The sequence below is a fragment of the Hyaena hyaena genome, unplaced genomic scaffold, assembly GCF_003009895.1.
Source record: "Hyaena hyaena isolate Hyena2069 unplaced genomic scaffold, ASM300989v1 scaffold_467, whole genome shotgun sequence".
NCBI lineage: Eukaryota > Metazoa > Chordata > Mammalia > Carnivora > Hyaenidae > Hyaena > Hyaena hyaena.
Window position 1 is genome coordinate 516,224 of NW_024081100.1, and position 27,101 is coordinate 543,324.

Consider the following 27,101-nt stretch of genomic DNA (forward strand, 5'->3'; position numbering starts at 1 on the left):
CTATTAAATAAAGGTACAGCGAGGTAGTTAAGAGGTAGCAGTACTTCAGGCTGTTTCAGTAGAAACAAGGAGACCACAGTTAGAGTGATGGTGTCAACAGATCTGTGAGAGACTGCACCGGGATAGAAGGAAGTGAGTCATGCTTCCCCTTATGTGCCTCTTCAACTGTAGCTATTTTTGGCAATTTGATGGGACAGTTTTTGTTTTGGGCTTTCAGAACCCTGGACCTAGAGCCAATCATATATTAAATTGACTTATCTTAATATTCTAGATATGTCCGACTATGTTCATATTTGGTGTCTAAAAGGAAAGAAAGCCAGTGATCTCACGGAGTTAGACGTTGTTCTGTCTGCATTTGAGAAAACCATCCTAGAGTATAAGTAAGTCTTTTGATATTGTGATATATGCACCTCATTCATTGTCCTTAAGGCACCACTTGTGCTCATCCTGCGGCTTTTGATACATCGTATTTTTATCATGATGCAGTTTTACATATTTTTACATTTCCATTATAATTTTTTCCTTTAGTCCTGTGAATTATTCAGTAGTATGTTTTTGCACACCCAAATATGTGACTTTTTTATTTAATATTTTTGTATATGTTGTGGTCAAATTTAATGGACTGGTGATATTTTTTGTAATTTTGAGGCTTTCTTTATAGCCTAGCACATAATCTGTGGGAAATCTAATTAGTAGGTTTATGTAGAATCTCTAATTATTGGATCTGCATAGAATCAATATTCTTCCTGATTCTTTTTATCAAGTTATGCTACATATATTTAGAGACTATTTTGTTAGGACATTATGTTTAAAATTGCTCTGTTTTGTGTATTAAACATTTTATACTTCTGTAGTACCCTCTCTATTCCTAAAAATGTTTTTTTTTGTCTTAAAATCTAACTTATCTGATACTACTACTGTGTCACTGGATTTCTTTTGCTAGCATTTGCCAGAATTTACGTAGCCTTTGTCTGACCTTAAAATTTTTTTATAATATTAAAGTTTAAATCCAGTGTGTCTATTTTTGTTGACTCAATCCATTTACATTTATTATAATTATCAATACATTTGGAAGAATGTGTTGATACATTGTTTTTATTTCTTAGATTTTTTTTCCTACTTTCTGAGGCTTTTAATCCTAACTTTTATTAAAAATAGCATTTTTAACTCCCCACTAATAAGATTAAAACTTTGGCAAGCTCTCATAACTCTTGGTCATCTCTCCCTTCCCCTATCCAAAACTGCATCATATTTATAATACCTAGAGATTTTTAATTCTGTGGTAAAATAAATGTTTTCTCTTTTCTCTGTTTTTAAGATCATAAACTTTATTAACATATTTATCTGATCCTTTATTTCATATATTTTTTTGTAACTTCTGGATATGTCTCTTAGTTAAGTGCCTCATCTAACACTTATAGGTGTGGCTCTTTATGTTGTAAAATTTCTAAATCTTTCTGATTATTTTGGTCATGACTTTGAACTTGAATGACTGTTTAGCTGGATATAGTATTCTAGGTTCTAAATCATTTTCTTAAATACTCTGGAGTACTATTCCTTTGTCTTCATTTGCATCTAGTGTTGGTTTGGAAAATGTGGTGTTTGTCAAAGTCTTATTTACATGTGTGCTGTGCTCTTTCTCTCTATAAGCTATTAGAATATTTTATCTTTGTTATTCTTAAATTTCACTATATTGGGCCTGACCTTTTGGATCTAAGGTTCTTTTTTAATTCCAAAATATATTTTTGTCCTCTGTCCTGTCCTTTTTCTAGATTTCCTCAATCTTGAAACTAGAAATTTGCTTACTTAGCTCTGTGATCTATCCATTATGCCATTTATCCCAGCTACTGGGTTCTGTAATTTAGCCATGAGTTTTTTATCTAACATTTCTATTTGGTTCTCTTCTTTGTCTTATGTTGCCGCTATCCTCTTAAGACTATTTATTAGGCTAATGTCAAATTACTGAGTCATCGGTTATGAAATACCTACTTCTGTTAGAATTTCTGATCTAATAGTTTGTCTTCTCTGACTTAGTGCTGTTCCTCCAGTGTGTTACTGCCCCAGCCTGTGAGCTTATTTACCCCTGTGCCAGCCAGCTTCTTTGTCAGACAGTGTGTATAAGGGAAGACCAAGGCTTGATCCCTGTGGGTTCCTGGGAGTGCAAGGGAATAGGGGTGGATGAGGCCTCGGGTCGGAAGCCTCGGTCACTTATCCCACAAAGTAACCTGTCAGGTCAGGACGTAGCCTTTGCCCTCCAGAGATGAGTTGTGTTAAGAGCTGATATGTTCCTTAGATGATCATTCTCCAGCCCTGGGGTTTGGTGGGGGAAGGTGGAGGCGACAGCTGCCCACACTTAGTCTCCGAGTTTCTCTCCTGGTCCCACAAGCACAGCCCAGGTTGGACTCTTGAAGACGCAGGGACAGAGGTCTGATTGGCTACAGCATTTCGGGAGACACGGCTTATGAGAATCAGGAGGAGGAGGGGAAGCAGCAGGAGCCAACCTTGACAGCTCCTTGCTTGCCCTGGGCCACAGCCTCCACACGTTCTAAACACCTCTTGGTCTCACCTCGGAGATTTTCACAGCTTTCCCCACTTTGAAGGGATTTGCGCTCTGTGGTTCTTCTGGGGTTGATCTAGGGGAAAGGAGCCAGCCTGGCATTATCACTGTAGCAATTGTGCTAAAGCCAGTTTGCTGCTAAAATTGGTTCAGAAGGTCTCTTACCATACCCAAGACCATCTTGACTATGTTATCCTATTCCCATTCATAGTCTTCAAAAGGAAGAAGAGACTTACTATAGACTTGTGATGTCTTAGCAAAATGGCAGTTTCTTGACTTTTAGCATAGTTATCGTCTTTATATAATCAATGATTTGGAGGGGTGCTTGCGTGGCTCAGCCAGTTAAGCTTCTGACTTCAACTCACGTCATGATCTCGCAGTTCGTGAGTTCAAGCCCCACGTCAGGCTCTCTGCTGTCAGCACCGAGCCTCTTCAGATGCTTGGTATCCCTCTTTCTCTGCCCACGACCCTGCTTGCTTTCTCTGTCTCAAAAAGAAAAAAAATATTTAGGGGTGCCTGGGTGGCTCAGTCAGTTGAGCATCTGATTCTTGATGTCAGCTCAGGTTATGATCCTAGGGTCATGGGCTCTACACTGAACTTGGAGCCTGCTAAGATTCTCTCTCTCTCTCTCTCTCTCTCCCCCTCCCACTCAAAAAAGAAAAAAATTTTTTTAGAAGAGGTATAGTATTTTTGTTACTTTTTTTTTTTTTTTAATAGGCTCCTTGCCCAACATGGGCTTGAACTCATGACCCTGAGATCAAGAATCAGATACTTTACCAACTGAGCCAGACTGGCACCCCATAGACTTTAAAAATGATAAAATACCCTTGTGTTTGTTCTACCCAGTGATTCTGATAGAATCACTGATCTTTTTTTTTTTAACATGAAGTATTCTCGACCATATGAAAAGTTGTGCTCTTTCAAAATCAAGTTACATTTGAGGGTCTGCTGTTTTTAATACCCATCTGGAACTCACACCTCAGTAGTTTGTTAAAAGACTTACTGACTGTAAACAGTTTACCAACGTACACATACATAGAGAAGTATGCCACGAAATGCAAACATTACAAACAGGCTCAGATTTTTAAGGCCCTGTAATTTGAGAGAGCTTGTCTGGCTCCCATATGTAGACCCCCTACCATTTTGGTTGGTACAGTCTACCAATTTATCAACATTATAAGCCATATGCAGTAAGGCCTAAACAGTTTTTCTAATTTTTTTATATGGTTTTAACATCTTAAGATAATGATTTCATATTTATATTAGAAATACTTTTTTTAAACGGAGCTGGTAGATTTTTAAATTATAAAATATCCCATCTTAACCATTTTTAAGTGTATAATTCAGTTAAGTATATTCATATTGTTGTGCAGCAAATATCCAGAGCTTTTTCCTCTTGAAAAACTGAAAAGTCTATACCCATTAAACAATCTCCCATTTCCTCCTCTCGGCACCCCCTAGCAGCCATCATTCTACTTTCTGTTTCTAAGCGGAACTACATTCAATAAGGGGAATCACGCAATATTTTCCTTTTTGTGACAGGCTGGTTTCACATAGCCTAATGTTCCCAAAGCTTATCCGTGTTGTAGCACATAACGGGATTTCCTTATTTTTTAGGGCTAATCTTTCATTGTATGTATATTGCACATTTCCTTTATCCATTCATCCGTCTGCCTCTTGACTGTTGTGAATAATGCTGAAATGAACATGGGTGTGCAAATACCTCTTTAAGATCCTGTTTGTGGTTCTTTTGGAGATGTCCCCAGAAGTGGGACTGCTGGGTCATAGGGTAATTCTGTTTATATTTTTTGAGAGGCTCCTTCCTGACTTCTACCCTGGCTGCACTATTTTACAATCCAACCCACAGTGCAGTGTTCCAGTTTCTCTGCCTTCTCACCAGCACTCATCTCTTACTTGTGGCCACCTAATGTACGTGAGGGGATATCTCACTGTGGTTTTGACTCACATTTCCCTGATGATTAGTGATGTTGAGCACCTTTTTATATGCTTGTTTGCCATTTATGTACTTCTTTTTTTGGAAAAGTATTCCCATCCTTTGCCCTTCCTGTGGGGTGTGCCCAATCGTGGTTTGTGGTGTGCTAAGCAAATGAAACACACCTTTCAAGAGCCTTTGTATGATGCCTAGTGTGATCCTTTTTTCCTCCTGCTACAGAGAAAACTCAGATTCTAAAATCTGTAAGGAAGCCATCAAAAAATTTCATTCTAATGTGAAAGAAGAACTCCTCAAAATGGTAAGCCCATGGACATAAATTTGTGGGCCTGAGTAGTTTTTGCTAATCGTGGGACAGCATACACGGTCTTAGAAAAGATTGCAGTGTGGTAAAGAACTCCATCAAACTATCTGTGATTCACATGTGGTCTTTAAATGTGATGTATTGTAAGTTAATAAACATGTGAATTTTGGAAAACACATGAATATTTTTTCTTTTGCAGCTTAAGGACATGCAGATGTTGAAAACTCTGAAAAGGAAGAACACAAAGGTATTATCCCTTGTGTGAATAGAAGCATATGCTCACGTAGAATCTCTAGCACGTGCAGGGATAAGAAAAGCTGTGATTCGATTTTATGATCTTTGGTTTGTAGATACATCTTTTAGCCCGGCTTGTATTCAGTTGATCTTGTGGTGGAGGACTGTTATAACGCGTGCTAAGGGATGGGGACCCTAACTAGCCTAAAGTGGCCACCAAGCCCAAAATGACCACTTACCCTGTATTAAGTTGTTACTAGTTATTAAAGAACTGTCCCATGTCCCAAGTAAAGGGACAGCCTGGGCAGTGCTGCAGTAAAGGTTAGACCTCAGATCTGGTCTTGGCTCTACTATCTCGATGTTGTAGCACCTTCTTAGAGATTAGCGCTAGGTGTGTGAGGAGAAACGAGCCCCTGGACGCCAGTTTGCAGGTGGACCAGATGACCTCCGAGCTCTAAGCCTGCATGAATCCAGGACTGAAGAGCAGCTTCCTGTACGTTTCTAAGAGAAACGAACTTGAAATGTAGATTTTCCTTTCAGGGAGTACAGGCCTTTGCTGGTTTTTTTCTTCTTCAGTTCTAGTTTCTTCCTGGTCCCCTCCACGTTGCTTCTGAGCCCGCGGGGATGGTCTGGCTGTATAGCTGGTAGTCACTGAAAGTGACAGCTGAGAGAACTTCTTATATGGAACTGTTTTTTCAATACAGGTTGATCAGGACACTCCGCTGTTGGGGCATTTTCCTGGCGCTCCCAGGAAAATGTCAAATCCAGACTCCTCACTCAGTAGCTCACGGGCTAGTAGAGCTTTGACCCCTCCTTCCTCCTCAGAGTTGTCCTGGGGTAGACACCTGCTCCCTGTTCTTTTCCTTCACAGCATGTATGACAGGTGGTAGTTACCTACTGTTCATATGTCGTGTCTGTCTTCCCCTTAGACCGAAGCTCCGTGATGGGGAGAGTACAGTCTCTTTCCCACGGTTTTTCTAGAACCTGGTACAGTGTACGTAGCGGTGCTCAAACGTTTAGGGAGTTATTTTCACAGATTATTGTATTACTTTAGATTTTTTCAGATACGGAGAAGAAAAGGCAGCGCTTGCTGGAACTCCAGGATGAACTGCTTCGGTAAGGTCACGTCAGAGTCCTCTGAGAACGTAGCTGGAGGGATTGAGTCACAGTACGTCACGCGACGCTCTGAAAATCTGCTGTGTTACCTTTAAATCCCAGGTTTTCTTCATGTCCAGAAGCTCAGTGAAGGCAGGTTATATGGCTGAGTTAAAGCTTTTAGCCAAGGACAGTTTAGTTCTGATCTGCCATCAGATCTCCCAGCTCTGACCTGAGAGGCGGCCCGATTACATACAGATGCAGCGCTTAGGCTCTGGCACAAGACTGCCTGGGTTCGGATCCAGGCTCTGCCACTTACTGGCTGTGCGACCTTGGGCAGCCCCTTCACCTGCCGGTGGTTCGCGCCTCCCCCGTCAACGAGCACCATACCCACCCCTCCCGGGGTGTTGAGAGAATTCAGTGGACAGCCAGACACAGAGTGCCTCACCGTGGCCGGCCTCCAGTAAGCGCCGTGTGTTAGCAGCTTGTGTTCGTGTTATTGCTGGCATGGCGCTCTTGTGAGCCCGTTTCTGTGCGTGGGGCTGGGATCACAGCCAGGGCTGTCCCCACAGCTGGGTACGAAGCCTGGGGTTTGCTGCCTCCGTCAGCCAACCAGCTGGCGGTCGGGGGTGGTCGTCTGTGTGGCGGGGCTGTCGTGCCAGCCGCAGGCTATGGGAGAGCAGTGGGAAGATGGGCAGTTGAATATACTATCTGTTCTTCATAGGAGTTTTAAAATAGAGTAAGGAAGTGGTATTATCAGAAAAGACGGTCTACCCTATAGTACTAAGTTTTCAAAGGAGAGAACGTGAGCCGTCTGGGAGAGGGTGGGACTGGGTGTCTGCCTCGCTGGCCTCCCCCTCCAGTCTGGGCAGGTGCTGGCCCTCGGCAGAGCTCCCGCTGGCTCAGGCCCAAAGAAAATAGCACGTAACCAGGCTTGCTGTGTGCTGGGCACTGTCCTCCGTGTGTTACGTGTTAGCTCGTCCCCGCCCTCCTGTGAGGGGGGCTCCCGGCCGTGTGAGAAGATCACACACCTTAAAGACCAGCTGCTTGGGTTCCTTTTCTAGAGACAATTCTAGAAGTCATTATTTTAACTTAACATGTGGAAAGCCCCCCCTGCCTAGGGAGGAAACCTACCCCAGTCCCGCCCCCAGGAAGTCAGGGGCCAGGAGCCCCCGTGTGCGGACTGCCTCCTGCCCACAGCCCTGCGTCTGTTCAACGGACACCACTGGGAAAAGGAACCCTCCTCTAATATACTTTTAGAAGTCTTTTCATCTTTGAGATAAAAAATCAGCAGCCTCCCTCCCCGCTTATTTGTTCGTAAAATCCAAGTTATCCCTTTTTGCTTTAGAGGTTAAGAAGTAAGACACAGAGCGAAGGTAGTTTACCCACGCCCTTTTCATCCAGCTGCTTTTACTGGACCTTGGACACGGCTGTGAGGAGAAGAAGGGGCAAAGGGATGGTCTTTGTCCCTGCTGTTGACCTGCGCTGCCCGTCTGCTCCCACCCGAGGCTGGGACGTGTTACAAGCTGTGTCTTAATTCAGTAGTTCCCAACAAAGCGATTGGATAGGTTTTAGGATCTAGAAGACCTTTTCTCCTGTGGATGTCATTTCCCACTCTTGTGTAGTGTATTTGGGTTTTATCTGTATTTTAAATTGAAATCTAGACTCTGTCCCACATTTATAACTTCAGAACTGAAGCTATCTTTAATGATCTAGGCCCCCTCCTCCCCCCAGCATGGTCTTACCTCGCTCAGTCTACCTGTGTCCTCAGTCTTACACGCTAGGCTGTTACACTTTATTACATGCCATTCATATGTGGGGAAATTTTCTGTTGTAGGTTAGAGCCACAGATGAAACAGCTACAAATAAAATACGACGAGCTTGAGGAGAAAAAATCTTCCCTTAGGAATGCAGCGTGTTTCTTATCTAACTTAAAACAGCTTCATCAAGATTATTCAGATATTCGAGAGAAAGAACCAAATGTAAAAGAAACGGTAACTTCAATTTTTATTTTTCGCTGTGATTGAGAGAGGGCATTTGCCTGTTGGAGGATGAGCAGCTTTGAGAAGAAAGGTAGATGTGACAATTAGTCTGCCTTCAGACCAACACTAGACGTCACTTAGTTTTTTACACCAAATATGGACAAGGAATTCTTTGCAATTACTGTTTTCTGTGACTGCTCACACCTGGTCCAAAGCTTCCTTAGAGCTGGGGATTTGGTTACTAACTTGGCACCAACTGAATTTGAACGTAAGTGGTGACAACATGTGGTGACTATAATTTGTCTGGAATATACAACTGGTACTAACACGTCCTGTGCCTGCCCGCGGGCCCTCTGTACCCTTGCATCTGTTTTCCTTTACAGAAAGTAGATATTTGGTTTATATGTCCTACTTCTTTTCCTAAATCAGAAATCTAACACCAAATATTAGTTCTTGCCTTGCTAACCTCCTTGAGAGCAAGTGCCCCACGGTAACTTGAATGCAGCAGGCTCTCAAATATCTGTGAAACTGAATTCCACGGCTGTAAGGTATAGTCTAGAAACAACTGCGTTATTATGCAGGTAGTAGCAATAGTCTGACGGCTTTTCTGCTCAACACTGCTCTTCTCATTATTAAGAAAAACCCCTTGAAAATGTATTTTTATTTTTTGAGAGAGAGGGAGACACAGAATCAGAAGCAGGCTCCAGGCTCTGAGCTGTCAGCACAGAGCCGGATACGTGGCTTGAACTCACAAATCGTGAGATCATGACCTGAGCCAAAGCTGGACGGTAACTGACTGAGGCACCCCAAAAACATGATTTTAAACAAACTGTCACAAGTATGACAGACTGGAAGAAGAGACTTCAGTCACTGCTCCTTCGATAGAAGTTACAACATGGAGCCTGGCTTTATCATTTCAAAATCATGAGTTGAGTTTATGTTGGGTTTGTTTTCTAATTTTGTCTTTAGTTTTTCTAGATGATTAATTTTTCCTTCATGAAATTTTATGGGCCTGGTATTTACCTGCAAGAACTAATGGAATTAAAAGCCCATGTGCCTTACAGGTTTCTGGGTTTAAAATAGGCATGAGATCAGGCTGACTTGCCCTAACTCAGTCTCGATCTGTACCAGGCAATGATTTTGTTTCACATGATTTAGATGCCACAGTTCTGGGATGAGATCAGCCTAAGCTTTCTAGATCAGGTTTCTTGTAACCTTAGTAATTATGCCCAAAGGAAAAGGATTTAGGCAAGTTTTCTTAATGGTCCTAGTTTGAAAAATGAAAGCAGGGAGTGGAAAGCTCTCCTCAGCATGGAGCTGTGTAATACACTGTTTCTTATACTTAATCCAAATCATTTGCCTTTGACAGTATGATTCCTCCAGCCTTCCAGCTCTGTTAGTCCAAGCGAGAACGCTTTTAGGAGCCGAGAACCATCTGCAAGACCTCAACCATCAGTTAGAGAAGCTCCTTGCCCAGAGCTGAGGCCAGGTCCGAAAGTACCAGATATATAGACTAGTCTCCTGCTGCAGCCTGCTGTCGTCCAGTTCACGCTTTTGTAAATAAAAACTCTCTGAAAAGGTAATTTGCCAACTTGTTCGGGCTGCTTTGTCACCAAATTTAGTATTTTGTTCATAGTCAGTTTGACCACAGTGAGTAGGAACAGTTTGTCTAAGTAGTTTTAGAGGCCCTAAGTCTCAGGCTAATGTCTTAAAATGTTGAACATAAGCAGAGGTGGACATAAAAGAGCTCTGCCCTCAGTAGCCAGAGGGAGGTGTTCTAAGAGGGCGGCCAAGACCCTGAACCCCCTCCTGCCCAGCGTTTGCACTTCCTGCACAGCTTCTGCACGGATGATAGAGGGGTCCCCTCCCACCGAGTGATGGCCAGCAGAGGGGAGCACGAGGCCTACATGCAGACTCGCCCATCTTGGGGCACAGCCAAAAAAAACCATCATCGCTTCAAAGGACAAATGTACTATAAACGAAGGAAACCCATTTATTGCCTTAGCACATCTGCCAATCTGCTGGGGAGCTGCTAGAACTCTCTGGGGCCAAAGGGGCCGACAGGAACAGAGCCCAGGCCCTCAGCCCATGGCAGCCCCGCCTGGGCACCACATGCAACAGGATGCCCCAGGACCCTCGGGCCTGTGCCCACTGCCCCAGCTCCCCGACCAAGACTCTAAGTGACTGTCATTCAAAACTAGACGGCGGTAGGGGCACCTGGCTAGCTCAGGTGATTCAACACACAGACTGATTCAACACCCAGCTGTCTGCTCAGACTCAGCAGCTTAGGTCATGATCTTGCGGTTCATGAGTTCAAGCCCTGCCCGCGAGATCATGACCTGAATTGTATCTGAACTGTCAGCACTGAGCCTACTTTGGATCCTGTGTCTCCCCCCCCCCCCCCCCCCCCCCCCCCCCCCCCCGGCCCCAATACTCTTTATCTCTCTCACAAAAATAAACAAGGAAAATTTAAAATAGACTGCTACATATGTAGATCAATATATAATGAACCTCATGGTAACCACAAACCAAAAACCTCAAGTAAGACAAAGTGAAAGCAACCCAAACACTAAAGAAAACCATCAAACCACAAGGGAAGAGATCAGGAGAAAAAAGGAACAACTACAAAAACAACCAGAAAATGATTAACAAAATGGCAAGAAGTACATACCTATCGATGACTAAATGTAAATGGACTAATGCTCCAGTCCTACGACACAGTGTAGCTAAGCAGATCCAAGAAATGACCCATCTCTGTGCTTCCTATGCTTCAGACCTAAACACACACTAGAAGTGAAGGGATGGAAGAAGATATTACATGCAAAGGGAATGAAAAGTGCTACTCCTGTTAACTAAAATGGACTTTAAAACAGACTTTAACAAAAGACGCGGAAAGGCATTACATTATGATTAAGGGTCAATATAAGAAGAGGATATATAACATTTACAAACATCTATGTACCCAACACAGAAGCACCTAAACACAGAAAACAGATGTTAACAGGGGCGCCTGGGTGGCTTAGTCGGTTGAGCGTCCGACTTTCGCTTAGGTCATGATCTCGCGGTTCGTGGGTTCGAGCCCCGCGTTGGGCTCTGTGCTGACCGCCAGCTCAGAGCCTGGAGCCTATTTCAGAGTCTGTATCTCCCTCTCTCTCTAACACTGCCCTGCTCACGCTGTCTCTCTCTCTCCTAAAAATAAATAGAAAAATTAATGGATTAATCATCAGAAAATCAATAGGGAAACACTGGCCTTAACACATTAAGCCAGATTATTAATATATACGGAACATTTCATTGCAAAACTGTAGAACACACATTCTTTTCAAGTGCACATGGAGTATTCTCCAAGAAAGATCACTTCTCAAATTCAGGCAAACAAATCCTATTCAGCATCTTCTCTGATTACAACAGTATAAAGCAAGAAATCAGTTACAAAAAGAAAACTTGAAAAAATACAGACGTGGGGAATAAACAGTATGCTACTGAACTAATGGGTCAATGAAGGAATCAAAGAGGAAATTTTAAAATCCCATGAGACAATGTAAATGGAAGCAACTTTCCACAAGTCTGGGGACACAGCAAAAGCAGTTCTAAGAGGGAATTTCATACGGATACACGCCTACCTCCAGAAACAAAACTCCCAAATAATCGAACTTTATACCTAAAGGAACTAGAAAAAGACCAAGCAAATCCCAAAGTTAGCAGAAGGAAATAATAAAGAGCAGAGGAAAAATAAATGAAACAGAGACTTTAAAAAAAAAAAAAAACCATTTAAGAAAGATCAGTGAAACTGAAAACTGGTTATTTTAAAAGATAAAAATCGGGGCGCCTGGGTGGCTTAGTCGGTTAAGCGTCCGACTTTCGCTTAGGTCATGATCTCGCGGTTCGTGGGTTCGAGCCCCGCGTCGGGCTCTGTGCTGACTGCCAGCTCAGAGCCTGGAGCCTATTTCAGAGTCTGTGTCTCCCTCTCTCTCTGACCCTCCCTTGCTCATGCTGTCTCTCTCTCTCTCCCCCCTAGAAATAAATAAAAATATTTAAAAAAAAAATAAAATAAATAAATAAATAAATAAAAGATAAAAATCAATCTTGGGGCGCCAGGGTGGCTCAGTCAGTTAAGCGTCCGATTTCCCCTCAGGTCATGATCTCACAGTTTGTGGAGTTTGAGCCCCGCATCGGGCTCCCTGCTGACAGCTCAAGAGCTTGGAGCCTGCTTCTGATTCTTTGTCTGCTCATCTCTCTGGCCCTCCCCGACTTGTGCTCTTTCAAAAATAAACAAATGTAAAATTAAATATTAAAAAAAAAAAAAATCTCTAGCCAGACTCATTGAGAGAAAGAGAGGGCCCAAATGAATAGTCATAAATGGAAGAGGAGAGAGTGCAACTGACATCACAGAAATTCAGCCTCATAACTAGGAACAATTACACACCAACAAATTGGACAACAAATTCCTAGAATACACAATCTTCTAGGACTCAATCACTAAGAAATAGAAAATCTGAATATATCAAATACAAATAATGAAACTGAATCAGTAACTTAACAACTCCCCCTAGAAAAGTCCAAGACCAGGTGGGTTCACAGGTGAATTCTACCAAACATTTAAAGAGGTAGTACCTGTTCTTCTCAAATTATTCCAAAAACTTGAAGACATGCTTCCAAATTCATTTTAGGAGGCCAGCATAACTGAGAACCAAAACCAAAGACCCCACAAAAAAAGAAAATTATAAGCCCACTTACCTCATGAACATAGATACAAAAGTCTTCAACAAAATATCAAACCAAATTTAAGAATGTATTAAAAGGACCATATACAACGATCAAATGGGTTTTATTTTAGGGATGCAAGGATGGTTCAATGTCTCCAAGTCAAATCAACATGATACACCATATGAACAAAAGATAAAAATCATGATCATTTCAACAGATGCCAAAAAAGCATTTGACAAAATTTGACATCCTCAACATACTTCAAGGAACATACCTCAACATGAGAAAAGCTATATATGACACAGTGAAATGCGAAAAGCTTTTCCTCCAACATCAGGAACAAGACCAGGACACCCACTCTCACCTTTTGCTCAACATAGTATTAGAAGTCCTAGCCACAACAGTTAGGCATGAAAAAGTAGAAGGCATCCAAGTTGGAAAGGAAGAAGAAGAACTGTCACTATCTGCAGATGACCTAATGCTACCTAAAGAAAACCCTTAAGACTCTACCAAAAAAACTGTTTGAATAAATGAATTCAGTAGAGTTGCAGGATACAAAATTAACATACGGAAATCGGTTGTGTTTCTCTGCACTATTACTGAGCTTTCAGAAATTACCAATCCCATTTATAATTGCATCAAAAAGAATAAAATACCTGGAAATAAATTTAAGGCAAAAGACATTGAGATACCGATGAAAGAAGTTAAAGAGGACACAAATAAATGGAAAAATACCCTGTGATCATAGACTAGGAGAAGTAAAATGTACATAGTACCCAAAGCCATCTACATATGCAGTGCAATCCCTATCAACATGCCAATGGCATTTTCACAGAACTAAAACAAAAAATCCTAAAAATTTGTATGGAACCATAAAAAAAACCTTAAATAGCCAAAGCAGTCTTCAGACGAAAGAACAAAGCTGAAGGGGTCATGCTCCCTGATTTCAAACTGTACTTCAAAAGCTGTAGTAATCAAGACAGTATGGTAATTGCACAGAAAGAGAGACATAGATCAACGAAATTGCTCAGAAAATGACCCATACATATGTGGTCTATTAATCTATGACAAAGGAGGCAACAATATACCAATGTAGAAAAGATAGTATCTTCAATAAATGGTGCTGGGAAAACTGGACAGCTACATGCAAGAGAATGAAGCTAGACCACTATCTTACACCATGTAGAAAAATTCAAAACAGATTAAAGACTTGAAGGTAAGATGTGAAACCATAAAAGTCCCAGAAGAAAACATTGGCAGTTGGCTCTGTGACATCAGCCTTAGGAATATTTTTGAAATAGTCTCTTTAGGCAAGGGCAACAAAGTCTTTAAAATAAACAAGTAGGATTATATCCAACTCAAAAGCAAACAACAAAATGAAAAGGCAACCTACTGAAATGGAGAAGATCTCTGTGAGTCACATATCGTACAATAAGGGATTAATATCCAAAATATGGGGCGCCTGGGTGGCTCAGTCAGTTGGGCATCTGACTTTGGCTCAGGTTCGAGCCCCACGTCAGGCTCGGTGCTGACAGTTAACTCAGAGCCTGGAGCCATTTCAGATTCTGTGTCTCCCTCTCTCTCTGATCCTCCCTTGCTCATGCGGTCTGTCTCTCTCAGAAATAAAAACATTAAAAAACTTTAAAAAATATCCAAAACATATAAAAAACTGACACAACTTAATATAAAAACTTTTTTGAGTGGGCAGAGAACTTGAATAAACATTTTTCCAAAGAAGATATTCATAGACAACAGACACATAAAAAGATGGCTCAGTATCACACTAGTCGTTAGAGAAGTGCAAATCAAAACCACAATGAGTATTACGTCACACCCATCAGATTGCTATTCTGAAAAAGATAAATAACAAGTGTTGGAGAGGATGTAGAGGAAAGGAACCCGCATGCACTGTTGGTGGGAACGTTAAATTGGTGTGGCCACTGTAGAAAATGGCATGGAGGTTCCTCAAAAAATTAAAGATAGAAATAGCATATGATACAATAATTCCACCTCTGGGTATTTACCTGAAGAAAGTGAAAACACTAATTCAAAAGAATGTATGTACCTACATTTATTGGAGCATTAACTATAACAGCCAAGATATGGAAGCAACCTAAGCGTCCACTAATAGATGAATAAAGAAAATGAAGTATATATACACACAAACTGAAATACTGGTCATAAAAAAGAATAAAAACTTGCGATTTGTAACAACATGGTTGGAACTAGAGAATATTATGCTAAGTGAAATAAGACAAAATTCTGTATGATTTCACTTATATGTGGAATCTAAAAATAAAGCAGAAACAGACTCCTAGATACAAGAAATTGTTGGTTACCAGAGGAACAGGGTGGTGGCTGAAATAGGTGAAGAAGACGAAGAGGTGCAAACTTCCAGGTATGAAATAAGTCATGGGGAGATGCCTGGTTGGTTCAGTCGTTGAGTATCTGACTCGTGACCTTGTCTCAGGTCATGATCTCCTGGTTCGTGGGATCCAGTCGCACACTGGGCTCTGTGCTAACAGCACGGTGCCTGCTTGGGATTCACTCTTTCTTTCTCTGCCCCTCCCCGACTCTCTCTGTCTCAAAATAAATAAACTTAAAAAAAAAAGTCATGAGGATACCTAAATAGGATATACTGTATGTCAATGATACTTCAATTAAAAATTTTTTAAATAAGATATTTAACCTATAAATAAACATGCAGAATTAAGCTGATATGAACATATACCAACTCTGGTCAGTCACTTAAGATTTCTAAGCCAATTTTCAATAAAACTGGCTTACATCAGTAAAAAACAAGAATTGAGATGCAGAGTGATAAAGCTTAGTTGATATAAACAGGTTTAATAAAAAGCTACCATAATTTAATATATTTATGTTATTAAACCGTCTTCAGGCAAAATTACAGCCTAGTTATATACCAGTCCACAGTTAATTACTCTTGCAATACTTGCATAATTAGTTCATCAGGAATTTCATCCACTCCACTATAGTAACTGAGAAGACCATTCTCTGCAGCTTCTGCTAATTCAGCATCCTCAGTAGCTTCCAAAAGGTAAGTATCATCAAGGCCATTATCCCAGTCAGCAGAAACTACACCTTTTGATGATGTACTAGATGGTGGTTTATGAAGATTCTCGGTTTCACTGGTCATTGTTTCAGCAGCTGTGAACTCTTCTTCCTTTTGTTCAAATGGGGAAAATAAGGGAGAGTAAGATAGGAAGAAAATACAGGCTACTCAATGAGAATATGTGACAGTTTCACTAGAGAGTCGATCTATGTTAAGGTACTAAGTATAAAACCAGTTCTTGAACAGATACTAAAATAAATATGCTAAATGATATGGTCTTCAACACAGTCACCATGGGAATGAGTTCATTAATTCAAATGTTGCTGCCACTAAGACACTTAAAACTCTAAATCTGGAAATGCCCACAGTGCCTCTGGTACATTCTTTTCAGTATTCACAGATGGGGCTGGAGCAGCGGTAGATGGAATTTTTTAAAAAGAAGACAGTCCAACTGAAGCCAAATTAGAAAATATACCTACTATCTTAAAAGACTTAGAAGTCTTATTATCCTATTTATAAAGAATTTTCAGAATTAGGAACATGAATTTTAAAAATTGCTGTTAAGTAGTTGAGACAACTCAAGATAGGACTATAGATTTACGTATTAGTAGTATTGTTATCTACATTTCCTGGGTTAAAAATTTTTACCATGTTTAAGAATATCCATATTTTCTAGTAATATGCTTAAATGAAGAAATACAGCGTTTTGATGACTGCAGCTTCCCTTCAAGAGATCTGTTATAGACAGTTACCCGAAATTCATAAGTTGAAATCCTACCCCCCAATGTCATGGTATTAGGACGGAGGGCTTTGGGAGGTGGTTAGCATGAGTGTGCAGCCCTCGTGACTGGGATTAGTAACCTTACAAAAGGAACCCCAGCGAGCTCTTTCATCCCTCTGACACGCAATGACTTGTTGCAGACTTTGAGTCTGGAGTTTTCTCTTGTCCAACAAGAGCAGATGCAGAATTGAATATGAGAGAGGCTAATGTCCAGGAGGAGACAAGAGCCCAGAGTAAGGGTCCTTGTTCTGTATTTATTGGGATCAGAAGGCTCACATATGTGATAGACATGCAGAAAGAAACAATAAAACAGTAACCATTAACGTGTAAGAGAGAAAAGGGGTTTTTGAAGATATGCGGTGTTAGGGGTTAGGGTCAAGACAAATCAGAATCTCGGCGCTGAGCAGACAGCCGTTTACTGCAGGCGCCAGGCACCATAGCTGTTTATCTTAACCTTTCTAGGGGCTAAGACAGATAGAGCATGCTACCTCAGGGTTAACAAGGCATTTTTCTCACTAATTAGCCCTGGGAGCTTCCCGCCTCTACCTGTTCTGGTCCTGTGGAAGCGACTTTCCACCCTAAGCCTTGTCAACACATTGGTGCAAGCTCAGAGAATTAATTCTTAAGCTGATCTCCCGCAAGGATTCAGCAAGAAGGTGGCTCTCTAGCACCCAGGAAGCCAGACAGACACCCGTGAGTGTCTTGACCTTAGACTTCCAAGCCTCGAGAACTGTGAGAAATAAACTTCTGTTGTTTATAAGCCATCCAGCCAGGGGCGCCTGGGTGGCTCAGGTAGTTAAGTGTCCAACTCTTGGTTTCGGCTCAGGTCGCGATCTCACGGTTTTGTGAGCTCGAGCCCCGTGTTGAGCTCTGCTGTCAGTGCAGTGCCTGCTTGGGAGTCTCTTTCTCTCTGCCCCTCCCTACCTGCACTCTCAAAACTAATAACTAAAAAACAAAAGCCACCCAGTCTGTGGTACTCTTTATAGTATCCTGAAATGACTAAGACAAAATCCATCAAAAATAATAATGTGTATGTGTACAGTAGAGGGAGAAATACAAATGTGGCCAATGTTAACAAGGGCAATTCTAGGTGAAGGGAGAGTTTGTTGTCTTTGTACAACATGCTTATAGATCTCTGCCTCTCCCCTGCTTGTCCTCTCTCTCTCTCAAAAATAAATTAAAAAAAATTTTTTTAATACTAAAAGCAGAGCACCTGGCTCAGTCAGTTAAGCACCTGACTCTGGATTTCGGCTCAGGTCAAGATCTCAGTTTGTGGGATTAAGCTGCACACCGGGGGCTGTCCCGCTGACAACATGGAGCCTGCTTGGGATCCTCTTCCCCCCCACCCCCCGCTACTCTCAAACAAACATTAAAATGCTGAAAGCAAAAAAACAAAAAACAACAACAACAAAACACAGGAAGCAGAAATGTCAAAATATTAAAACTAAGTGATAGGTACATAGATACATGGGTATTCATTATTCTGCTCTTTTATTAAGCTTTTTATTTTAAATAATTAAAAAAATGTTCTTTACAAGCAGTGATAATACTATGTACCAAAAAACTTTCAACTTGGCATTTTTGATGTATTACTGGATAAGCAGAAAAGGTAGTTTTTAAGAATCCACTGAAACTACAAGCATGCATCAAAATAACCCTCCAAACAAACAAAAATGACATATACCTCCTCCTCTTGGAGGTAAGGTTTACGTTTAAAAGTGTAACTTTCTCTTGGTTATTTCAAAAACACTTTTTTTAACCTTGCAGTTTGCCAGAGAATCTGGCTATCAGCTGTTCTGGCCCAGCTCTGACCATTTCAATCTTGGACATATGAATTTTTTTTCTGGAGACTTTTTTTTTAGTCAAATCAAATAGGTACCAAACATTGCCTAGGATATAAACCAAAGCACATATTCAGCTTGGAGCAGGTAACTGTTATTCTAAGCAGAACACTGTAAAGGAAAAGGCTGACAGATGAGACCGAGAAACACTAAAATTTTCAGTCTAGAAAATAACACGACTGAAGAGTTACTTAGTAAAAAGTTCTTATAAAATATCAGTAAGACCTCATAGGAAAGTCGACAGAGGACAGTTACCAACACTTGATAATAGAAATACAAACAGTAAATCTGAAAGAAGTTCAACTTCCTAAAGACACTAAGAAATGTAAATAAAAACAACTGAAATACCACTTTTGGCCAAATAGGTTAGTAAAGATAAAAGGTGAAAATAAACCATGTTGGCAAAAGTGTAAGGTAAACAGGTGCTCTCTTAAATTGTGAAGCCAATTTTGTATCATTTTTATTGGTACCAACTGGTAACGTGTAAAACTGAAAACATCTGTAGAGCTGAAGTAGGGAAAAAGCCTCTGACATGGTGTGTGTACCAGGACTTTAAAAATACATCCATGAGCACACATAAATAGAAATTCTGGAAATCTATGCCAAAGCACTTACATCTGTTACCTCCAAGGGGTCAAATTATATGTGAGGGGGAGTTTATCCCCTTTAACTTTTCATCTATTCTCTAATTTTTTTCTCACAATGAATGTGAATTATTTGGGTAAATAAAAGGTTTTAAAAGGAGAAAATGTTAATTTGGCAATCTAGTAATATCTACCAAAATTACAAATGTATACACCCTCTGACATAATTCTACTAATAGAAATTCTCCCTATGGATAGAGTTGTTTAAAGAAATACAAAGATGAGGGTTTGGGTATACTTTGTAAAGCAACAAATGAGAAACTGGTTAGCTGTCTGGCAGCGGTTAACTACCATCTATACAATTCCTTACGCGGCAGTGACAGTGCGGTGCATCCTGCCAGGCACGTGCTCACACGGCACGATCACTACGCAACACTCCTAAGTACTGAAGAGCGTGTTTAAAAGCGACGTGGACACATCTAGACACTACTCGTAGCTCACTGATATGTTGTGCCAAGAACTGATTAGTAATGAGAAAGAAACTAAAAACTGCACTTACCTCCTTGAGCAGAAACAGGAGACCAACTTCAGCAGGTAAAGGAAAACCTGAACAAGAAAAACAGTAAAACTATTGTATATCGATGTCCAATTTTCACTTGGTGTAAATGTAAAACTTAACAACTCACAGTCTGATTTGAAGTTTTCTGCTTTACATACAGGGTCATGACATTTTTGATACCAAACTTCATTTTTCAGATCCACCAAAATCCTTTATATTGAGAAAACCAGAAAGGAAGAAGAGTTACTGTGTTGTGCTGCTTCCCAGAGATGTGCCTAAGACTTAAGGATGCAGACAAGGTTAAAAGGCAAAGGATCGAAATAAATATACACCAATGAAAGAAAACTGGTTGTCAAAAAGAGCACACAAAATGGACTTTAGGGGAAGAAAAATTATATATAAATTGACAAAAGGTCTTCCAGAAAGACCTAATTTCCCAGCCTGTGCCCACCAAATAAAACAGCTTCAAAATGCATGAGCAAAACTGATGAGACTCCAAGGATAAACAAGTCTTCTCTCAGAAATCAAGATTTTAAAAAACATTCTTTTAGTATTTGATACAAACAATCACAAAAGTTCAAAAAGGATATAGAAATTTCGAATGACAAATTAAAAAGCAATTACCAAGTGTAACAGGCTATATGAATATTGTTTCAGATAACTGGGAGTTCTTTACAATCACATATAAAACAATTATAGGGGCACGTGGGTGGCCCAGTTGATTAAGTGTCCAACTCTTGGATTTGGCTCAGGTCATGATCTCATGGTTCATGAGTTCTAGTCCCACGCTGGGCTCTGTGCTGTCCAGTGTGGAGCCTGCTTGGGATTCTGTCTCTCCCTCTCTCTCTACCTCCCACATGCTGTCTCTCTAAACAAACTTAAACACAAAACAATTATAAAAACTAACTATGCCAGGTACCATGTCAATTTCACGGAATTTTTTCATTCAATTGTATTCATACAACACATCTCTGACCACAAAGCAAACTGTAACGAAATAAATATTAGAAAAGTAGCTAATAGAGTATCCAAGGGATACAGGTGTGCTATTTCAAAGGGGCACATGTGCCCCAATGTTTATAGCAGCAGTATCAACAACAGCCAAAGTATGGAAAGAGCCCAAATGTCCAATGATGGATGAATGGATAAAGAAGATGTGGCATATACACAATGGAGTGTTACTTGGCAATCAAAAAGAATGAAATCTTGCCATTTACAACTACGTGGATGGACCTGGGCGGTATTAAGCTACGAGAAATTAGTCAGAGAAAGACGAATATCCTATGACTTCACTCATAGGAGGACTTTAAGACACAGAACAAATGAAACTAAGGGAAGGGAAGCAAAAATAATGTTAAAATAGTGAGGGGGACAAAACATAAGAGACTCTTAAATATGGAGAACAGAGGCTTACTGGAGGGGTTATAGATGGGGGGATGGGCTAAACGGGAAAGGGGCATTAAGGAATCTACTCCTGAAATCATTGTTGCACTATATGCTAACTAACTTGGATGTAAATTAAAAAATAAATTAATTTTAAAAAGAAAAATAGCTAATAGATACCTTTACCTTGGAAAAGAAAAATATTTCTAAAAAACCAATTACTCAAAGAAAAATCCTAATAGAAATTAGAAAATAGAACTGAACAGAACTGAAAATATGTATTAAAATATGTGAAATAGAGCTAAAATATACTTTAGAAAAAGATTATTTACATAAAAGAATGGCTAAAGACCAATAAGTAACTAACTTGGGAAATGAACAATAGAATAAACCGTAATAAAATAAAAGGCAGGAAGTAAGCAAAAATTTAAATGTTTATTTTGGAGCAGGCTCCATGCTGTCAGCACAGAGCTGGACATGGGGCTCCAAGTCACAAACCATGAGATCATGACCTGAGATGAAATCAAGAGTCAGATGCTTAATCGGTTGACTGAGGCACCCAGGCGCCCCAAGAAGCAAAAATATAAAAGAATCAACAAGGCCAAAATGTGAAGACTAATACAACTCTTGCAAGACCGATCAAAAAATAAACAAGTTAAAGACATAAATGTTACTCAGAATTCAGTGCAGCTATAACTACAAATATAGAAAATACTAAAAATTTAAGAATATTATGAATAATTTTGGCCAGTAACATTAAACATTTTGGTAAAATAGAGTACTAGATAAAAAGATCCCAAACTAAGCAAACTTAAAAAGTTACAAAGAACCTGAACGATCCAAATAAACACATTAATGCTGCAGTTTCCAAGCTTCACACCAAGCTGTCCCGGGGCTAGGAAGAATATTTATATGTTCCTAGGGCAACAGTGATACGTGACATCTGTCATGCACCCTGCCAACTACTTGCTTACAGTTCACAGCCTCAGAACTGTAACACCCTTCATTCCTTTCAGTCATGTCCTGTCTGTAGAGCTGAGGTTTTTGGTGGTGACTGTGATAAAAAGGACCATAGACATCAATGTTGAATAAGAGAACCGTTGGGGTGGCAGCGTCCACTCTAATTCCAAGGTTTACGAGGTTATGTGATGCTTAGGATGAAACACATCCCATTAATAAGTATTTGTACTTAAGTATTAGTCAAAAGGGGGGCCGCCTGGGTGGCTGGGTTGGTGACTCTCCATTTTGGCTGTCACGATCTCACAGTTCATGGGATCAAGCAGTGCACCGGGCTCTGTGCTGACAGCATGGAGCCTGCTTGGAATTTTCTCTCTCCCTCCCCTGCTCATGTGCATGCTCTCCCTCGCTCTCTAAATAAATAAACATAAAAAAAAAAAAGAATGTACAGCAAGTACAAACTTCCGGTTATAAATAAGTCATCAGGATATGATGTACAGATAGTGAGTATCCAAAGTTAACAACACAGTATGGCACATTTGAAAGTTGGTAATGGAGTAATTCTTAAAACTTCTCATCACAAGAAAAAACAAGTGTAACTCTGCACGCTGCTGGATGTGGAGACCACTTTGCAATGTGTACATATCGAAAATCACGTGCAGCTGAAACCTGTCGGTTATACCTTAATTTTTGTTTACTTAAAAGTTTCATTTATTTAAGTAATCTCCACACCCAACGTAGGGCTCGAACTCATGACCCTGAGATCAAGAGTCCCATGCTCCTCCTATGGAGCCAGCCCGGTGACCCAATTATACCTCAATTTAGAAAAATATACATTTTTTTCATTTGAATATTGTTTTCTCAAATAGCTACTAAATTGTTCGGTCATGAATACTCACCAACATGTTTGAACCTGATTCACAGACAGAACTGTTAGGGCCTCCTGCTGAGCAGGGGGCAATGTGATAAAGCTACTAAGATACAAAGGGCACCATGAAGGCCTGGCGCCTCTGGAGCCGGGGGCTAGGTGCAGAGTGTCTACAGAATGCTCTTTGCAGGCAATTTCTGATTTCTGCATGTGGCAAATAAACCTAGTCTATGCATTTATGAGGCACAGTTTCCTGGAAGTGTCCCACGTGCTACGGAACCACAGGGATGTAAAACACGGATAATTCATGTCAGGGCTCCGTGTGTGTGGTGGCTGCACGCTCGGTCACACCTCTCGGCCGGAGTCACGGCGTTCAGTGCAGGAGGGACTGGGCCAGTTGAGCCACGGCTTGCAAGCCTCTGGGATCAGCTTCCCTTTTACTTTTTGACCCCTTGTATCTTTAAAGTTATTAGCAAAGTTGGACATTGGCAAAGATCTCTGTTTCCCATGAGTGTGGTCCAGCAACACAATCCTCATATTCATTAATGATCTGGGAAAATGAGATGCCAACCACAGGCCATTTTATACCCACCAGATCAGCCAAATGAATGTTTTCAACCTAACGATCATGCTCAAATGTTAGAATATGGACGAGTAGAATATCTGAAAACATCATTGGCAGGAGTACACATTAGCTGACCGTTCGGGAAATTAATTTATTACCTAGTAAAATTAAACATGTACATATTCTGTGACAAAGCAGTTCTACTTTGAGGGACTCTGGCATACGTGCTATAGACGATCCGTACAAGAGTACGTGGAGCTAAAGCGTTCACACTAGCAACCCGATCGCCCACAGTAGGAAGACAGGCTGGCACGTTTCTACCTTTATCAGGGCAGCCTCCACAATAATGCAAGAAGAGGAAGCAACCACTACAGTCTGCAATATGGATACAGTGTGGACCAAGAAGCAATTTAAGGGATGCAATTTACACAAGCTTCCAAAACACGTAAAACAAAATAATATATGTTTGGAAATAGAAATATATATGGGGAAAACGTTTTTTTAAGCAAGGTGGGGGGCACCTGGGTGGCTCCTTCTGTCAAGTATCTGACTTCGTCTCAGGTCATGATCTCATGGTTTGTGGGTTCAAACATCGCATCGGGCTCTGTGCTGACAGCTCAGAGCCTGGAGCCTGTTTCAGATTCTGGGTCTCCCTCTCTCTCTCTGCCCCTCCCCTGCTCGCTGTCTCTCTCTCTCTCTCTCTCTCTCTCTCTCTCTCTCACTCAGATAAACATTTTTTTAAAAAGGCAAGGGAAAGATGAACACAAGGTAGCAGACAACAGTTATTATCTCTGATGGCCAAAGAAAAGGAGGAAACTGGGGTTGGCCCCACAAAGTGCTTCCGAGCTTTGGTCAAGTTCTGTTTCTTATGGTGGGTAGCAGATAGGACAAGTGATCATTTTAATGCCAGTCTTTGAAGTGTACCTGTACCTTACAATATATGCTTTTACAGGATTCAGGATTTCAGAATTAAGAAAAAGAAGAGATTATGAATACCTAACAGAAGCTGGTAATTCTTCAGGAGGAAATAATCTCAAAAAGTTAAAAGATGATCATTTCGGGGCACCTGGGTGGCTCAGTCGGTTAAGCACCCAACTCTTAATTTTGGCTCAGGTCTTGATCTCGTGAGTTTCGGACCCCACATGGGGCTCTATGCTGACAATGTGGTGCCTCCTTGGGATTTCCTCTCTCCCCCGTCTGCCCCTCCCCCACTCATGCTCACTCTCTCTCAAAAAAAATAAATAAACTAAGATAAAAAAAATTAAAATTAGGGGCGCCTGGGTGGCTTAGTCGGTTAAGCGTCCGACTTTCGCTTAGGTCATGATCTCGCAGTTCATGGGTTCGAGCCCCGCGTCGGGCTCTGTGCTGACTGCCAGCTCAGAGCCTGGAGCCTATTTCAGGGTCTGTGTCTCCCTCTCTCTCTGACCCTCCCCTGCTCACACTGTCTCTCTCTCTCTCCTAGAAATAAATAAAACGTTAAAAAAAAAATTAAAATTAAAAAATTCTTTAAAAAAAAAGATGATCATCTTATGATAATGACTCACGGGTAAACTTATATATCCATACAGTAAAAGACAACAAAGATATACCAAAATCATAAGCACAATTATCACTGGTTCTGGGCCTATGGGTAATCTTTTTTTGTGTTATTCTATTTGACAGCTTCTGTGTGTTGAGCATATAGCTTTTGAAGTGTTTTTTTTTTTAACTGAGTTAATCTACATACATAAGTATAGCACTGAATTGTGCTACCCGACATGTTCTCCAGCTTCCTAGCAGAACTTCACAATCTTTTCTCATGTCTGACACACATGCTATATACACTTGACATATAGAAGTCTCAGCTTTGATGTTAAATATAAAATACTTCAAGATCTCCCATATCATAAATGAGAACTACTGGGTTTCTGCCTTATCCCTATCCTGACCATATCTTTGTATTATCTAAAGGGTTGGGGTTTTTTTAGTATTTTTTAAAGTTTACTTATTTATTTTGTGTGAGAGAGGGAGAGAGAGAGACAGAGAGGGATTGAAAGCAAAAGTGGGGGAGGAATAGGAGAGAGTAGAATCCCAAGCAGGGTCCGCATTGTCAGTGTAGAGCCCAATGTGTGGCTCAAACTCCCCAAACATGAGATAATGACCTGAGCCAAAATCATGAGTCAGATGCTTAACCAGCAGACACCCAGGTGCCCCTGTTTTATCTAAAATTTATCTATTTCTGGTTTCACTTCATTCTTGACTCCTTCTTCTTTACCAGGGGGATTTTAAAGAAAACTCCCAAAACAGGGCCTGGTGATTTGTTCCTTTCAATATCATTCTTCATCTTGAACACGGTGACCTTAATTCCAACTCTTAGCACCGAAGAATTTCAATTTCACCCAAATTTGCTCAATTTCAATTGACACTCCATGACATGTCAAGGACCGATGGCAACAGATGAGGGAGAGACACTTCCTTCCACCTGTCCACTGCCTCAAATTTCTTTCTAGCTCCGCTCAATTCTACTTACTCTTTTTAATATTATACTATCTAATGGATTATGTTACCAAATCAAGTACAGATGAGAATTAAGATAGTCAAAGTAAATATTATAAAACATAAACCAAATACAGTATGTGATATAAATAAATTTGTTATAAAAATCATTTTTATATTTTCAACTGTAAAAATTATAAAAATGTAAAATGTAACATTTGTTAAATACATGGAACTCAATACACAATATGACCTACATGATATTATTGCTCTTGTGGGCTCTTCAGATGTTTTCACACCAGCGATATTTACAGATATCATAAACCAGTAATTCTTCAAGGAAAAAGTAGCTCCAACGCCGAATTCCTAAAATGCAAAGAATGTTTCTGAAGCTTTCATAACTCCATGATATCACAGTGAATAAAGAATAAGATTGTCTTTACCTCCTTGAATGCCATTTTTATTCACCAAAGAGAGAACAAATTGATCGATTTCAGGGTAGGGCGAACAACGAAAACCCTCAATGTTTTCTGCTGCAACAAAGAGAAAAATTCATTATAATTAAAGTGGCTAAAAGTTGAAGAGTTAAATTTTCATTTAAGTTGTTCTTTAATACAGGTTTTGGAAACTCTCCAGGTTTTTGGGGGGTTTTTTCCCCCCATTCTGCAATTTGTCTTTTAGTCAGTCATGGGTTCTGGGATTATCCTACAAATAAACAAGTGCTATTCAAACCTCTCAACTAAGTCCAAGTTAACTAATTTTCCTAAGAAGCACTTCTAATCATTCCGACGGCTTTCTTGATTTTTAAACAGAAAAGGAAGAGCCCGGAGCTGGCCTAGTCCCGTCAAGCTGGGGCCTGATGTTGCCATAAGCGGGCTGGGTACACCAGCTCGGCCCTGCATTCGCCTGCTGATCAGAAACGGTTTCACAGAATTTCAACATCACATAAGGCCACTCTGTGGCCGAGATGATTCAAGACCCACACAAGAGCGCTCTGCAATCACAGACAAAACACAATTTCCAAACCACAAGAATGACCAAAGGCCTCCCATCCGATCTGAGCAACTGGGGCCCCTTCACCAGCCATAGCTAGTCCCACTGTAGTCTGCCTTCCTTCCAGTAAACTTTAGGAAGATATTCAGTCGCGGGATGGTCTCTGACGCACCCAACTGAAAACAAACCATG

General features: G+C 40.6%; 2 protein-coding genes across 4 annotated transcripts in view; one reads left to right on the forward strand and one right to left on the reverse strand.

Moving 5' to 3' along the window:
• Nucleotides 1-9,706, forward strand: part of CENPU (centromere protein U) — a 29,891-nt gene extending 20,185 nt beyond the window's left edge. For all 3 annotated transcript variants that reach the window (XM_039253861.1, XM_039253862.1, XM_039253860.1), the window contains exons 8-13: nt 272-380; nt 4,731-4,809; nt 5,012-5,059; nt 6,101-6,162; nt 7,979-8,135; nt 9,493-9,706. In XM_039253861.1, coding sequence (XP_039109792.1) covers nt 272-380; nt 4,731-4,809; nt 5,012-5,059; nt 6,101-6,162; nt 7,979-8,135; nt 9,493-9,606 — 569 coding nt within the window. In that variant the 3' untranslated portion in view covers nt 9,607-9,706. The remainder of the gene's footprint in view (nt 1-271; nt 381-4,730; nt 4,810-5,011; nt 5,060-6,100; nt 6,163-7,978; nt 8,136-9,492) is intronic.
• Nucleotides 9,707-15,657: 5,951 nt separating this feature from the next.
• The window catches only part of PRIMPOL (primase and DNA directed polymerase), a 35,032-nt gene continuing 23,588 nt past the window's right edge, over nt 15,658-27,101 (reverse strand). The window contains 5 exon segments of the mRNA XM_039253864.1: nt 15,658-16,014; nt 19,669-19,715; nt 19,796-19,878; nt 26,174-26,282; nt 26,360-26,449. Coding sequence (XP_039109795.1) covers nt 15,769-16,014; nt 19,669-19,715; nt 19,796-19,878; nt 26,174-26,282; nt 26,360-26,449 — 575 coding nt within the window. The 3' untranslated portion in view covers nt 15,658-15,768.